Here is a 16,950-nt window from a genome sequence, read left to right as displayed (position 1 = left end):
ATTTATGGCCGTTAGCTTGTAGTCAAACAGCCTTTATACTAATTTATCGAAAGTTATTGACCGACATAAGGTCGTTTAACCATACAAACTCTTGCAAATTTAAATATGAATATGAATTATCTGCGTATAAAGGCGGCGATGAAATCATAATTGTTTGAAAAGCAGATATTGAAACCATTACTAAACATATTTACTTACATGGTCGGAATGTGTTTGCTATATGTCTCTGATTTCTTATCAACGTTTTATGTGATATACGATCCCATCGTCCTCGTGTTTGATATCACATTGCACTCCATACTACGCAAGGTACGGTTTGTGTTGTAATAAAAGATAAACATTATTCATTACAAAAAACAATTTAATGTAAAAATACATGCATACTTGCATTTTACAATTGATTTTTATTAAATCTATTTTATCTACATTTATAAATAGTATATCTATGTAATTGTTCCTCACTCTTAAAGCTGCGTCTACTGCCAAATCAATACTTTTCAAAATAAAAAATGAAGAAACAATTTCGATTATGCATTATTCAAAGTTATACAATTCAATCACTGTTTCTAATTTTCTTTGGTTATTTATGGTATCTTAAATAATATAATTTACAATAATATCTTTATTTAATTATCATAATTGTTAAACGATATTATCTACAAAAGACATAGCTTATCAGCTACTGATATTATTATTTACAAGTTTCTTGGTATATTTGATATCATTAAACTATGAAACCTATAATAAATTGAGACTCGAATTTCCACCGCCTATTTTAGAATACGCTCTTCGATAAAAATTACAACAGAATAAAGAATTCATTGCTTCATTGAGCGATGATGAACTCTGTGTTCTGTAAAGTCCGGAAGAAACTTCTTCAAAACTCGTTTCACCAATGAACTGCTGTAAATCGTTCTTCGGAAAACCTTCTTTGTAATATTGTTTAATAGTATCATAAGCATCCATTATAACAGAAATAAACAAACTTAGAACAACATATATGTACAAACTAATAAATGAGTACAAATAGACTCGACTAAACCACCACAACATCGGTGATTTCTTAGACATTATCGAGAAAGTAGCAAACATATCATCACCGTTTATTAATGAAAATAAACACTCGGATGTTGTTGCTAGTGAACGGAATTTCATATGATACGGGCCGAGAACAAGCCAACCACAGAAGGTAAACCCAGCATAGAGAAGCAGAGCACAACATGAGAAACGGAATATCTTAGGTGCGGCTTTTTTCAAGGTCAGGATGACAACATTATAAGTTTTAAAGAAGCCAAGATAACGGAGAACACCAAACCAAACCAATAGGTTTCCAATACCCAAGAATAAAGAGCAAATATTCCATTGGTCGTTTGTAAATTGGTTACGTTCAATTTGCTCTTTTATTGCTGAGCCCATAATGATAAGAATATCATTAATGATAATCATAATATACCATACATTAAGAAACTCTAAACGACCATCTAAACTAAGTTCTTTATTGTAGGCCTGTCTAAAGAATTGAACGGTGAGCTCTTTGAGTAGTTGAGCCCTATAAATAGCACGACTACATAGTATAAGAGATGCACTACAAATAATTATAACTAAAATATTTAAAATACTTCTAAGTATTTGATCTATTCGATTATCAGTGACATAATCCTTGTCTCCTTTACAAGTTAACTTATACGGTTCAGCCTCTAAGGTTAACGACATTTGGCCGTCATGATCTTCGTTATCGAAAATTATCTTTATATCAAATCTGTAGCAATCGGGTGGTGTAATAGGTCCTGCTGTTCTGAAATTTATGGTTTTCAATGAAAACCTTAATTCAGCTCTAACTAAGGCCGCAAAATCAACTTCTAGACCTGCATTCTGAATGAATTCTTGAGATTTGAATACTTTATTTTCTATATTCGTAAAGTTGGTACAACTGAATAGAATTTCGGAATTGAATTCGTAGCTCTCATTGAAACCATTTATTATGCCTTTTTTGTAATAGTATTGACAGAATTTTGGATTTGGTTTAATATTGTTCTCATCATTGTATGAGTATGGTCCTATGGCATTAGTCAAGTTTGAATAGCCTGCATAAGCATAATCTAGGCTATTGTAAAATTCATCAACCTTATAAACAGCTAATGAACCAGCTCCAGGTGGGTAGGCATTTATCTCTCTCGTGGAATCCCAACCAAGTAGGAATAAGTGAGAGAAACTAATCCTGTTATCCCATGTGTAATTAACATGATTATATCTGTTATGAGCAAATAAACAAAGTTGGAGTGTTACCAAAACTATTTTGATGACTTGAACGACGAATTTGTAGGGGAATTTCCGCTTAGCTCGCCATTTTTCGATCGGATTCATAAAGAAGAACTGCAATTTACGTCGCATTTTCTCTTTCACTTGAACAAGCGTCGAGGATGTAGGCGCTGACCATGATGTCTGACCTTGTGCGCTTTCTTGGTTGTTTTGACTTGTTTTCGGGGCTTCTTCTATATCCGAGTGTGCGTTTTCTTCTGAAGACGACATCACGGGGTCCATCGAAACGTATTCAATAACAATTTTTGAAGTTTATAAATATTCCCGATTTTAAACCTTGGAGAACCCTTCATTCGACGGTTCTCACGTCTATTTTTATTTTTAATGAGTAATAAGTGAATAAACTTGCAGCACTTAGTAATTAAAACGATAATATTTTCAAGGGTACAATTGTTATTTTAATTTTCTTTGTTGTTTTCAAGCTTCAACCTTTACCCGTCTGTCAATTTCTAGTTTTTGTGATGTGAAATGTCTTATCATATGTCACAACTTCATAAGTCACAACTCACAGTTAAACTGTCATCCGTCAGGTGATAAGATACTATCAATGTAAATAAGTATAAGAAATACGCCGTGTTACAATTATGTAAAATGTGAATTACGTAATTCTAAAAAATGAATACCTATTCACTCATGAAACTTAATATTATTTTGACTGAAATAAAAAAATAAGGTAAAAGTAACAGTTATTATTCAATGAAAGTTTACTTCGATTTTGAATTGACCTTTTCAAATATTATAAAATAAAGCAAAAATTTATAACATGAAATTACGTATTGTTATAAAATCGTTAAAATACCTTATTTACTACCTACAGATAGCAAATATTTATATTTTCTGTCAATTTTTTTGACTTATGTCACCTAACTCCAAATATTTGGCAGTCTGTGACTGGTGTCGTATTCGTATAATATTACGATTTCCTTGTAAAAATTCTCAATTAAGTATCCCATGATCTAGTGATAAATCCAAGATTCATTTTAATTATAAATACAATCACCAAGCGCACATAAAACGATGGCGCTAACAGTGGATAAACTCACTAACGACGAAAGGTATAATTCTACTGTGTTTATTGCAAGGGAAAGTTTACTTTGTCAAGATTTATTTATATTTCACTTGATTTATTTCAACTGTTGTACCAAAGGTATGTTGTTTTCAGGTTTAGTGGTGATAATGTCCTACAGTTCCTTTTATATTTACCCCTTGGTTTGGTGCTGATGGCATTTAGAATAGTTTTGGCGTTAATACTATGGATTGCAGCAATTATACTGCCCAATAAATCTGCTGTAAGACAGTTATTATCTACACTGGCTTGCTGGACGTTCGGTGAGTAAATAATTTTAAGAATAGATTTTTATAAACAATCTCATCTCTATGCTGTTACTCACTGCACATTCTATTCTAATTTAATATAATTTTAAAAATAGTATTAATGGTATAATACCCTGAAAATACTAAAAATGAGTCATAAGAATAACTGCTTGACAAAAAAAAAACTTCATAAAGCAATTAAGTATAGTATTTTTGTTCCTTTGCTATTTATTAAAGAGAAAAAAAAAATATTTAAAGGTTGTATTTATTACAGGTGTTTATGTCAAAGTAAAGGGCAGCAAAGATCCACGTTGTAGTGTGCTGGTGGCCAACTATGTGTCCTGCTTAGATTCATTAGCAGCTGCTCATACCCTCGGCACTATAAGTGTAGGTATTCTATTTAAAATTATCAACAAAATATATTTATTTCCAACGACTTAATGTCACATAATTGATTGAATTAATATTTTTATGTACTTTTGTATAGTTGGCTGTCTATGTCTATACTAAGTCTGATGTTAAAAACTTTACATTTTATCCTGAACATTTGGATACTTTAAACCATTTTTTTTTATAAAAAAATAACAGTTGTCACTGAAATGTTTTATATTATTAATTACTGAAGATGAAGAAAAAAAAAGAATTAATTTATATTCTAAGTAGCAATAAAAAAAAACTATTGAATACCATGTGTTAATGTAATATAATTTTAACTGGTCGGCTAGTTTTCTATATTGAATAACACTAAAGTATAACTTTTAGTACTCACTAAGTATTGTTCAATTAATATTCTTTTTGTCAATTGCTATTGATGTTTTTTCAATTTGAATTTTGGTCAAGGTTTACTGGGACTGAATTTGACATTGTAAAATGACATTGGTGAACTCAGTTTGACAATTTAACAAGTTATATTAGCTGTTAATAGTTTATGGGTCAGGCTAAATAGAGCATATTCATAAAGATTCATCCTGTCAGGTGATACTTACTCATCAGGGCTTGAAAAGTAAACATACATTGTTTTCTAGTTCTTATATGAACTCACATATCAAACATTTTGCATAAACACATTACTTTTTTTTTAAATTTTGAGATTCTTTTGTAAAATCAATTAAGATACAATTTGTAGCTAGTGTTTACAATAATTTTGACAATAAACATTGAAATTTAGTTGGTATGATAATTTGATAATGTTAGTTTTTTTATTTATCCAATGCCATATGTTATTGTTTGAAATCATATTTTTTCATATATAAAAATAACAAATATCTTTCAATAAATATTGTGCATGTTATATGTGCTATAAGTATTGGTAAATCATTGCAAATTTTAACTTTTAACAAATTAATATTAGTTTGAATAAAACCAGAATTATTACAGTTAATGGATTACAAGCATTAATAGTTTTGAAATAATATAAAAATGTGATAAAAAGTAACTTGGTTTGATAAGTAATCAACGTGTTACGAAACAATTACAAAAGATGGTCTTAATTGGTTATTTTGTATTTATGATTGTGATCATTGTGATAATAAACTGAATAATATTTTTTCACATAATTTTACAAATGCGTCTTGTTCTTTGTTACAGCTAAGAAAATGGAAGGTTCCACCATTTTTTGCATCGACCCTGGGTATTAAGAATGCTGCTCAATTCGTGAGAAAGTATGAATTTTTATAAAGCATATATTTTTGACACCATTATAAATTTTTCTCTGTCATCAAGGCGCACAGTAGTGCAAAGCCCAAGTTCACTATTGTATATTTGAAGAACATTCAAAATGTGTAGACTATGTGTTTTTTTTATGTTTTTAGACAGCACTTCACAGAGAGTCCAAGTAAGCCAGTATTACTGCAACCTGAGGGTGGCCCGACGAACGGGAAAGGTCTGCTCAAGTTCAATGATTGGTCATTCCCTATTGGCAATAGAGTTCAACCGATTGCAATAAGTAAGATATGTTTTTTATTTCATATGTTTGATAAACACATTATTATAAATTGTTATTAAAGAATACCAGATTGTTGAATTAAATCAATTAAAACTTATATGATAATTATTTAAAAAACATTTTGAGGTTTCAACTTTATTATTGATCTAATTGAATTTAAATTTTTTTATTACTTAAAAAAATAAAAAAATGTACATAAAAAATGGTTTAGGTCTTCTATGATACCATAGTATGAATTATTATATATGAAAAAAAATATATATAACTAAAACTAAAATTCTTCATCTTAACATGCATTGATTAAACTGAATAATAAATTTCAGCGGTTGAACGTCCTTTCACAAATGTGACGGTCCATCGTCCAAACGACAAGATAGATGTGTTCCCCTGGTGGGACGCATTATGGTTTCTGTGGACTCCGTGCTCTGTTTACACTCTGAGGGCCTTGCCAGCACTGGACAGGAAAGATGACAGCGATCAAGAATTCGTCGATCGAATGAGGCAGGCCATTGCTGATGCTCTGCAGGTTTGAAAATGTCGATAATTTAATTAAATATTATTGTTTAGTAGCATTTCAAATCTTCATGGTGGTATAATTATAATATTTCGTTTAAGTGTTGGATATCGTAATAAATTTAAATTTATTATTGAATGCAAAAAAGCAGTTACAGGCCATGTTGCTGCTACATAATAATTTGTTTTAAGTTTTTTTACATTGGTGTAAGGTATAAACGTTAATTTATAAAAAAATGTAATAGAAATAAAACTAGCTATAACGGATTTGAATCGCGTATCTTAATTCACAGTGCGTCTACATTTCACAGCGTTCGTGGTCACGGGTAGTCTACCCGTGACCACGAACGCTGTAAAGTGCTCGAAACGTCGGGATAAAAATAAATAATATACGCGATTCAAATCCGATATATCTAGTTTTATTTCAATGTGTAATCGCGAAAATTTAAGACAACATTAAAATGTAATAGAACCGACAAAAATATTGTTGATTTGCTTTTGAATTGTATTTGAATAGCATGGGCAAAAAAGAAGTAAGTGATAATATCTTCTTGACCGAATACCTGGCCATTCTCAAAACGGTTCAGCTAACTACGCAAGACACATAGTAGATACATGTGTGTGCAAAAATCATCCGACATGACTGGGAAGACTTCAGGCGTAGGATCAACGACCATAATATTCTTTCCGGGGCAAGGGAGTACACACTTACAACTTCCAGACTCCGGGCAGTATTTCAGACAGATCTGTAATATGCTAGCACTATATCTATCCACTAAACCAAGCAGAGGTCTCTTTCTCCTTGGTAATGAGGAATCCTTGCTTAACTCAAAATTATATATTATATATATTTATTATGTCAGTCAGTTAGCTTCCAAATAAATGGTAAGGATGAATCTTCGCATAACGTGTGTTTGGGAACTCAAAAAGTAAGGAACACAACACCACTTGATGTAAACTCCTTTATTCTCCTCAATTTTATTCACACCGATACAAATCGCTTCCGAGTATAAGGTCTAAGAAAAATAACTTGACAGCGCGATTTAACTGGCATACAGCGCCATCTATTATTGACTTGAGGGAACTAAAATAAATTAATATATTAAATGAGCTGAGATGGCCCAGTGGTTAAAACGCGTGCATCTTAACCGATGATTGCGAGTTCAAACCCAGGCAAGCACCACTATATGTATGTGCTTAATTGTGTTTATAATTCATCTCGTGCTCGGCGGTGAAGGAAAAACATCGTGAGGAAACCTGCATGTGTCTAATTTCATCGAGATTCTGCCACATGTGCATTCCACCAACCGATTTGAACAGTGTGGTGGAATATGTACCGATCTCTCTCCTTAATGGAAGAGGTCTTATCTCAGCAGTGGGAAATTTACAGGCTGTTACTTTACTTTTTTACTTGGTGGTAGGGCTCTGTGCAAGCCCGTCTGGTTAGGTACCACCCACTCACCAGTTATTCTACCGCCAAATACCAGTACTCAGTATTGCTGTGTTCCGGTTTGAAGGGTGAGTGAGCCAGTGTAACTACAGGCACAAGGGAGATAACATCTTAGTTCCCAAGGCTGGTGGCACATTGACAATGTAAGGAATAGTTAATATTACTTATAGCGTCATTGTCTATGGGCGATGGTGACGATTTACCATCAGGTGGCCCATATGCTCGTCCGCCAACCTATGCCATAAAAAAAAAAAAAAAAATTAACAAACAACGTTCGTCGCGTGTAGGTGGAAGCGACACCGTGGTCGTTGTGCGAGGTGTCGCGACCGCCCGCCCCGCCCGCCCCGCGCCGCGCCCCCCCCGCCGCCCGCCGCGTACAGGAAGTGCTGCCGCGCGTGCCTCTCGCCGACATCGTGCGCGACCTTGGTGAGTGCCCGGAGTATTAGATCTGTCTAATATAAACGATAATAATAATAATAATAAAATATCTAAATACACTGATTTATCCATAGAGATAAAAACACAATGGAAAGTTAAGAACACCAAAATGGTACCTATAGTTCTGTCCTCCACTGGAGTCATACCTCACACTCTCCATACCAGTCTGAAATTACTAAATATCAATAATTCCACTCTCAAACTTTTACAGAAAGCCGTAATTTTAAATACATGCCGCCTAGTTAGAAAATTTTTAGGCTAACTCCCCTAGCTATGCACTTGGCTCAACCCGTGCACAGTTATAGAATCCTTTTTTCAGTAAAGAAGAGAATTAGCTATGCTAAAAATATAATAATAATAATAAATATGAGACAACATCACATACATTACTCTGATCCCAATGTAAGTAGCTGAAGCACTTGTGTTATGGTAAATCAGAAGTAACGAAGGTACCACAAACACCCAGACCCAAGACAACATAGACAACTTACGGTAATCTACATCGACTCAGCCGGGAATCGAACCCGGGACCTCGGAGTGGCGTACCCATGAAAACCGGTGTACACACCACTCGACCACGGAGGTCGTCATATGTCATAAGGTCATACAAAATGACTTATGAATAAATAGGTCTTTAATAATGTTTTACTGGCTATATAGATTTTTGTTCCTTTTTCGTTTGTGTGTCAAACGAGTTTACATGTAAACTAGAATGGTCTAGAATAAGTCAGTACGATAATAAAATCCTTTGACATCGTTACATTTTGTTTGCTTTTTTTCTACATAAATCTATCACGGAGACCACTGTAGTCATCGGGTATCGTTGCCTGGGAAAAGACTATTCAACAATCCGTCCAACCTAAACTTCCCGAAACTTGAACGAATTTGTTTCGATAAATTTCCTAGTAAACATATATATCTTTGGTACTTCGTCTAGCTTTGATGTTTTTCAAAAAATATCACTATTTTAATATAACTGCCAAGTCAAATTATGTATGGAACACCTTTACTAATCTCGACTGCTTGTAGTGATATTTTTGACTTCACGAGATGATATTTATCTTTCTAGAAAAAACACGTAGTGTCGACGTGACTATCACAAATTTCCTGGAAGGTATCACACCTTACACTCCGATACCGGAGCCCGCGGTGGAGCCCCAGCCGAGCACGTCGCAGGCTCCTCCCAGGTATGTGAGCCCCGCCCCCACCGGCGTGTTCTCCAAGTCGGCGAAGGAGCGTCAGATGAGTTTCCAAGAGAAAAAGGCTCAGATGATAGCCGAAGCTCGTCAGAGGTATATAGAGAAACATGGACTAAATGTCGCTTCGAAGTGTTGATTTACAATTTGCGAAGGTAGGCCAATATTATTTAGATGACCTTTGATTGTCGCGTGACTATTCCGGTCATGAAGCGTTACGAGCTTCAGATGTACGAATTAATCGTAGAAGTGAAATTTTTGTGCCTACTTTCTCAAATGTTCTTCCCATCGATACATAAAAACTTTGAGGAATTTATTTGGCATTACATTCGCTTTATATAAAATTGTATAAATTATTAAATAACATAAACACCGTACACATCATTAAAATTCCCAATATATAATTTTGTTAACTTCTGTCACGACTTATTGTGATGACGCATTATTAGATGATCTCCACGTCGTGTTTCCGAGTAAAGTATCCATCCGGATACACAGAAGGAAAATCAAACGTTCATCTTTAAAATATCTTATTGTAATGTTAAACTTAACATAAAAATTAAAATTTGAACTTTCTCTAGGAAAAAATATAAATAAGAGGGTAGTTTCATAATGTTGTCCGTGTCAACTTATGATTAGTAATAATAATCATATGAACTGTGGATAAAAAACTGACTGTAGTACGACGACAACGATGGAAAATATTGATGCCTTAAAGGCGTAAAAAACTATTCACACATTAGTAATTTAGCACTGGCAGGCTAACAGAATATATTTGCAATAATTTAAAAAGTGTCGTTAGATAAAATTTAAAAATAGAAGGGAAATAAGTATAAGCTTTAGAAGATATTGGATTAGTAAAATTCATTCATTCGGTAGTCTTAAAGGTGGAATATGTTATTAAAGGATGGTAACACTACCATGATTGCATTATACAAGATTATACCTTGCATATAAAAGAATATTGAGTATGGAGAGGTGCTGGCAAGGTGCTATGGATGTGCCCTGAAATAAGCGTTTATTAAAAAAATCGTTAAAAATAAATGTTATTTATATATTTTTTTAATAACGTATATTTCATAATATTTACCTTTTCATTTCCTACTAACATATCCTGTGTACATTTACGAAATTTAGTTATATTTGTTAAATTTATTTCTTTGATTTGTTATATTAAATATTTAATTATATCTTCGTATGTATTAAACGGAGTTAATCTTACATTTTCCATTTTTTTTGTGACAGTTTTATTTTTCTTTTTAATATATATTATTTTTTATGCCATGGAAGAATGTTTTTGTGATTAAAATTATTTTTAAACTGATTGATATATTTTATTTTTTCTTAAATTGTTTATATCAGTAAAACAAATTTGTAAATACTGATTGGTTTGAATTACTTGTCAAATAAAAAATGAAACCATTTTCTTGATCTTTAGACATTCATTTATAACTGATAAATAAAAAAAAAACCTTTGAATAAAAAAATTACTGCATGGCTATGAGAAAACAGTACACTAAACACAATTATATTTCATTTTAATATAATCTGTCTAGAAATCTAGCACCTGTCAATAGTAATTATTTATCATCTGTTTTGTCATCAACATTTCCAAATTAAAAATATTTTATCTGAAAATAAAACCTTTTTGGTGTATAGCTGTATATTTTAATCTATTTATTTTTAAATATGGTGTTAAAATGGCTAAATATAGATCCCAAGTCCATGTTAAATAATTCAAAAAGACATATTTATGTAATTATGTTACTCGCACCCATATTTGGTATTTTAATAATTATTTTACCGATACATTAGTTGTTTAACTATCTTACTATTTTTAAAGAACAATTATCTGTTATTACCCCTAGTATACGTGAAATATATCTGTAAAAATATAATCAATGTCAAATTAAATAAGTTACTAATATTAACTTTGTATAAATGACGTTACACAATATGTGTTGGCGTGAGATTTTTGGACGTTAATTTTTGCGTAAACATGTTACATTTTAGACTTAGTATGCTAACATTTATATTAGTCATTAGATCTCATTGTATATTGTTTCAGTCACTCTTGAAGGCGGAATTTATCTATGAAAAAGTCTTGATTAATCTTTATTTAATGTAATCATTAAATTGAATATTACATAATATATATCGTCGCTACTCCTGCAAAAGTAGATATGTTTTTTTAATATTTTTCGATTGTTACACCGTTTTAATCGTTATTTCAATACGCGCGAACTATTAAAACAGTTTTGTTATTACTTCTGTAGTTAAGTTTACAAATTTAGCTATGATATTCATACCTCGAAATTTTCATGTATTGAAATAACAATTAAAAAGGAACGTAAATTGAAAAATATGAAAAACACACATAGCGACTTTAGCAGAAGCAACGACGATATGTTTAGTGATATATCGATTGTGATTTGCTGTAATGATTTCCCTATTTTGATTGTTATTATATTTGATTTACTGCCAAAAATATTTTGAATTTAAATTTGAGATTTGGTTTTTCGTTGTGGTTATAATCGACTCATATCTAAATATTCATAGCCATAAAATTTAAAGAACTTATTTTTCAGTTTTATTATTTTTTGTGATTATTTCTAGTATCATTAACTGGAAAAAATTAAGACAGTTTAATGTTTGAACTTGGAACAGAACACTACTGTGCGTTCTTGACTAATCTATGGGAATATCGTAATTTAGAATCATAACTCTATTCCTATGTATCAACAAATCACTGTAATGATACTAGAAGTAAAATTCCTATGTAAATAATAATTGTTCGCCCTAATTAATTCCTAGTTAATAAGTCAAAGAAAATTATAGAAACTTTGAATTAACTAGCGACATCGAAATTCTATTGCATATTTGATTAATTATAAAGCCATATTTATTAGTAAATTCCAAAGAAAGGTGATGCCACATAAAATGAATATATATTTTTACAGAAAATTATTTTTAAAACATTATACTGGATAGGATAAATTTAGCAAAAATAAAAAATGGCGTCTTCATTCTTAGTGAAAATATTTAGTCTGTGCTCAGAAATCTAGATTTGCAACTGCCCTATGGCTTCCAGCGTACCTAGATTAGAAAGTTTGTAATTAATTATTATTAAATAAACAACTGTTTAAAAAGTTTTTATATTTATTGAATCAATTTTTCCCGTAATATGAGAAATACAGTATCGAGAAGAATTATAAGCCCTAATAGTCTTTTGTTCAGATTAATTATTTACGTAAATTTAATTTGCTTGATTTCTGCAATCTGTCAGGTAGAATAAACTTCTAATAAGAAGTCTTAATCAACCTGACTCATTCAGATTCTATATTCAACTGAACAAACAAATTAAGCGAGGGTTCTAATTATGGGCCTAATAATTTTCAAAAACTAGCAACACACTAAAAAAATGTCGTGTCAAAAATTACGTCAGTGCTGATTTGTCATGGAATCCCAGCGAGACAGCGAGCCAGTTGGACCTAGGTTTCTGTATTTTACGACCTTAAACGAAAACCTGAGTTCAAATTTAAACTGGCACATGTTCAATTTCTGTTTGTCATCTCGTACTTCATGAACTAAGTCTTCAGATCTCCTAGGTTCCAGCTTAGTTAAAGACTAAGTTTAGGTCAAAAATAGCTAGGCTGGCAAATGGGTCATCTGATCATAAGTATTCTGCCTATAGGCCAGTACAGTACCAGTGCGTTGTAAGAATTCCCAACCAATCTTTGAAAATAAAAGTTTACATTGTGCGTACCTTGTAAAACGTCAGTCAGATCATTGAAATAATTTTGATTTTTTTCAAAACAGTCTTAATAATTCCCGTGTGACAAAATGCACCTAAAGCAACTCGTCGTAAATAAGTCCTGAAATCTGCGGTTGTGGAGGATTGTGACCTAACTTTGAGTGCATAGTTATTTGTCCGAATATCCATATCCAGCTTGGCATTACAATGGCTGCTGTGATCGGTTATGTTCGGTTAGTAATATGTCAAATCATTAGAAAGTTTGAAACTTGTTTGTGAATTAATAGTGGAAGACTAACAACTTAATAGTATAATAGTATCAAAACTGTATCAGTGTAATATTGCAAGAAAAAGATATACTTATAAAAATATAATTTATTCGAAACAATATCTTGTACATCATGTAACTTAAAATTATTACATCATTTTTCAAAAATTTTCTAAATTGTACTTTTGTAAAGTATATTTTTTACATTATTAAATTACAGTTCGATGTCATTACCGAAAAAAATATTTTTGACTGGCAACACTTTTAAACTGTCAACAGAGGGAAATTCCTGTTTTAGATATAGGACTCAATTTGTATAGTAAATATATATGTTGAAACTTTTTTTATTCTACAAAAAGGCGTAGCCCAGAGTTACAAGTTGTGACTCTTAACGCGAATATAGTATGTTTCTTTAACTTTCGGTTTTATATTTTAATAGATTCTTCCTATCCCAAAGTAATGTTTTTCTTTAGTGAAATCCAGCAGATATTCATAACATATCAATTTAAACCATAAATAAAAATGGCATATAGGAATACGCCATATTGTGCTACTATAATAAGTTTCTTGCTGGTTTTGTCAATGTAGTTTAATAGTCATTAATTTATATAACTAATTTTGTCAGTCAAAATTTTTAATTGTAAAATAGTTCTTACTGTAATATAAATAATGGAAAATTAACCTAATAGCAATACTACTGCGATTGATTCTTAAGGATTACTAAGAAAATTGATTAAAAAGAGTCTCGCGTTACAGTCCGAGGCGATGTGGAGTCCGGCGAGGCGTGCTGAGTCCGGGCGTCGCGATTTCCTGCTTTACGGGGACTTCTTGCTCTTTCTTCTTCTTTTCTTCCGCCATTTTCAATTCGGCTTGCTTCATTTCTTCCTCCATACGCTGTAGATGTACTGCTGCTTCTTTGCGCTTGTCACGATTTGACCTTGATGACGTAAAAAAAGTAAAGTAAAGTAACAGCCTGTAAATTCCCACTGCTGGGCTAAAGGCCTCCTCTCCCTTTAAGGAGAAGGTTTGGAACATATTCCACCACGCTATTCCAATGCGGGTTGGTGGAATACACATGTGGCAGAATTTGTATGAAATTTGTCACATGCAGGTTTCCTCACAATGTTTTCCTTCACCGCTGAGCACGAGATGAATTATAAAGATAAATTAAGCACATAAATCAGCGGTGCTTGCCTGGGTTTGAACCCGCAATCATCGGTTAAGATGCACGCGTTCTAACCACTGGGCCATCTCTGCTCATGATGACGTAAACAATTAATCAAATTGAATTATGTAAATGGATTTATTAGTCAAGTCACGCTTGAAGGGTTGAACGGAACATAGGTTACTTTTGATCCAAAAATGTATCTAACACCTGCAATTCACACGCGGACGAGGAAGCTAGTATAGCTATAAATTTTGTCAGACTATTCCTTAGGAATAGGCCTTGTTGCATTGAAACATCTTTCCTTTTATACAAAGGAAGAATGTTAATGTCAAAAATGTGTCAGTGACCAAAAAGTCAAAACATTTTCGATTTAACTGATGATTTAGCAGAAGTGAAAGTTTATAATTTTGCATTGAAAGTGAATAAGTCTGGATCGTCTTTAATGTAAATTTTTCATTCAGTCACAAATTAATGACTAGCTTTAACAGAGCGGAAAAATATTTGTAGGTAAATATTGGAAAAGCAAAACTGAATACATTTTCGGATCACCAGATTCTGTACACTCACTTGCCAGTCTCCTTGACGGAGAAGAACATGGGCCCGAGTTCTGCGAGCCAGCGACCGTCCACAGCGGTGACGCAGTGCATGTACTCCTTCGTGGTCATCATCAGCTCGTGGTACACCACGTAGTCCGGGGAATTCCCTAGACCGAAGAGCGCTGAAGTGGGGTGCAGGTGACAGGGCATGCCTGTTCTGCAGTTGACGTACTCCCCGATACCCTTCAAACGAGCGGCTTGTTGGAAGTACGCTGAAACGATTTGTAGAGTCATCACCATGCGATACTAAGTCGAGTGGTCCCGATGGAGTAGGAGTCCCTTCCCTCGTAAGAGATATCGTCGAAATAAATAGTCTTACCCACTCATGTGGTCTTAGTTCTCTAACCACATCGCCACTAAAAATATTTCTAAAGAACTCCACTAAAGTGGCCGATCGAAAGTGTCTTTTATTAATGACTGAATTCTTCAGAATATATTGACCATATGTTTATAGAGTCATATAAAATGATAAGCTAGTGATTATAATTTGTACAACTGATATGGTCTAAGCAAAAAAAGGCAAAATATGGTGTAGGGGGTGGTCTCACCTGAGCAGATGCACTTCCGGACGGTGTCCCAGTCGGTGCCGCAGGACACGAGCGGCAGGCGCTGCTGCGTGAGGATGTCGCGCAGCTGCTGACGCACCTCGCGCACCTTGCGGAGCGCCTTCGCGTGCACGAAGTGCTCCGTGCACCACGAGCTCGAATAGCTGCGAGGGGGGGGGGGGTAAGCATCGGAACCCTACAGTACTGATAACAGACTATCTGCGGGATTGGTATACAAATTGCGGGGGACCAAGCATCGGAATCCTACAGTACTGATAACAGACTATCTGCGGGATTGGGTTACATACAAATTTCATACAAAAAAACTGACACATCATTTCTTTCATACCTTATCCAGTAACCAGATTTCAATCTTTTCAACCGACTTCAAAAAGGAGGAGGTTATCAATTCGTCTGTATTTTTTTTTTTTTTCTGCCTGTCACCGGCTCCAAATATAACAATAACTACAACTACATTACATAATCGTAAATAGACTTCTAAGTAGTCTAATATTTTTATTTCATTTTACCTAGGACTCTAAAAAATATGTTAAATATGCAATTATTTTTATTACTTTTTAGTGCATTTTTATTTGTTTTAAAATAGTGTTTTGTTTGAAGTCGGTTTTTCTTTTTGCTAAAATTTTATTTATCTATGATTAATATCGTGATCATATAGTTCGGCTCAGGCCCGGATTTAGGGAAGGGCAACCAGGGCAACTGCCCTGGGGTCTCCACACGAGTGGGAGCCACAGTCGTTTTCAGAGAGTTAACAAATACCGATATATAGTTGAATTATAATAATGTCACTACTTACCTACCTGTCAAAGTTACCAAGTAAATAAACCATAGCTTACTGATTGAAATAAAAAAAGCTCATTAATCCATAATATAATTATTAGGGTCTCCACGCTCCTGTTAATCTAGTGCCTCCACTGCTTTGTGGCCCCAGGGCCTTAAAACATTTCAATCCGACTCTGGTTCGGCTTTAAATTCGAATAATATTCACCGATCAAGTATACTTACTTGTTGGCCTTCCACTGGTTATACAAGTGCAGGAGCGTGAGGTGATCGGATTCTGGCACTTGAAACTTCTCCTTCACGGAGTCAGCTTCCTCCTCCCGCCCTTGTGGACGGTAGAACACCGTCGGCACAGATAGCATTGACACTGTAACGATACATCACAGTGACAACGTCGCTCTACTGACCAGCGTAATTTTGACCATTAAAAATTATAATTGGGTATATTTAGCAAACAATTCTCAATAGGCTCAGTGTCTTATGTTAGTGGTGTTAACGCATCTTTGTGGTTATGAAGTGAAGAAACAAGAGTCCATTTCTGCAGTGGTATAATAATAATGCTGTCAATTAACATCTGATCGACTTTCACTTCAATAAGAAAAAAAATCTCTATCGACATAAATCGCGGTTTTTTTATATCTTG

At 33.4% G+C, this 16,950-nt stretch overlaps 3 protein-coding genes across 5 annotated transcripts in view; 1 reads left to right on the top strand and 2 right to left on the bottom strand.

Annotated features, from left to right (window-relative positions):
* Positions 1-724: 724 nt before the first annotated feature.
* Positions 725-2,883, bottom strand: LOC124536230 (mucolipin-3-like). Its single transcript, XM_047112721.1, has one exon. It carries the CDS (start codon positions 2,539-2,541, stop codon positions 739-741), a length of 1,803 nt encoding a protein of 600 aa, XP_046968677.1. The 5' UTR covers positions 2,542-2,883; the 3' UTR covers positions 725-738.
* A 304-nt stretch (positions 2,884-3,187) lies between these two features.
* Positions 3,188-12,327, top strand: LOC124536165 (lipid droplet-regulating VLDL assembly factor AUP1-like). The gene is made up of 8 exons (XM_047112629.1): positions 3,188-3,374; positions 3,482-3,648; positions 3,908-4,020; positions 5,221-5,294; positions 5,445-5,578; positions 5,902-6,104; positions 7,829-7,967; positions 9,049-12,327. The coding sequence occupies exons 1-8, from the start codon at positions 3,337-3,339 to the stop codon at positions 9,312-9,314; spliced, it is 1,134 nt and encodes a 377-aa protein (XP_046968585.1). The 5' UTR covers positions 3,188-3,336; the 3' UTR covers positions 9,315-12,327.
* A 1,279-nt stretch (positions 12,328-13,606) lies between these two features.
* Positions 13,607-16,950, bottom strand: part of LOC124536445 (pre-mRNA-splicing factor ATP-dependent RNA helicase PRP16) — a 104,809-nt gene continuing 101,465 nt past the window's right edge. For 2 of the 3 annotated variants that reach the window (XM_047112989.1, XM_047112987.1), the window contains exons 9-12: positions 16,533-16,674; positions 15,510-15,670; positions 14,933-15,173; positions 13,607-14,134 (exon numbers count right to left, since the gene is read on the bottom strand). In XM_047112989.1, coding sequence (XP_046968945.1) covers positions 13,948-14,134; positions 14,933-15,173; positions 15,510-15,670; positions 16,533-16,674 — 731 coding nt within the window. In that variant the 3' untranslated portion in view covers positions 13,607-13,947. The remainder of the gene's footprint in view (positions 14,135-14,932; positions 15,174-15,509; positions 15,671-16,532; positions 16,675-16,950) is intronic. The other variant, XM_047112986.1, reaches the window with a different exon arrangement.

This window comes from Vanessa cardui, chromosome 16 (assembly GCF_905220365.1).
Source record: "Vanessa cardui chromosome 16, ilVanCard2.1, whole genome shotgun sequence".
Taxonomy (NCBI): Eukaryota; Metazoa; Arthropoda; class Insecta; order Lepidoptera; family Nymphalidae; genus Vanessa; species Vanessa cardui.
This window is presented reverse-complemented; position numbering and strand designations above follow the sequence as displayed.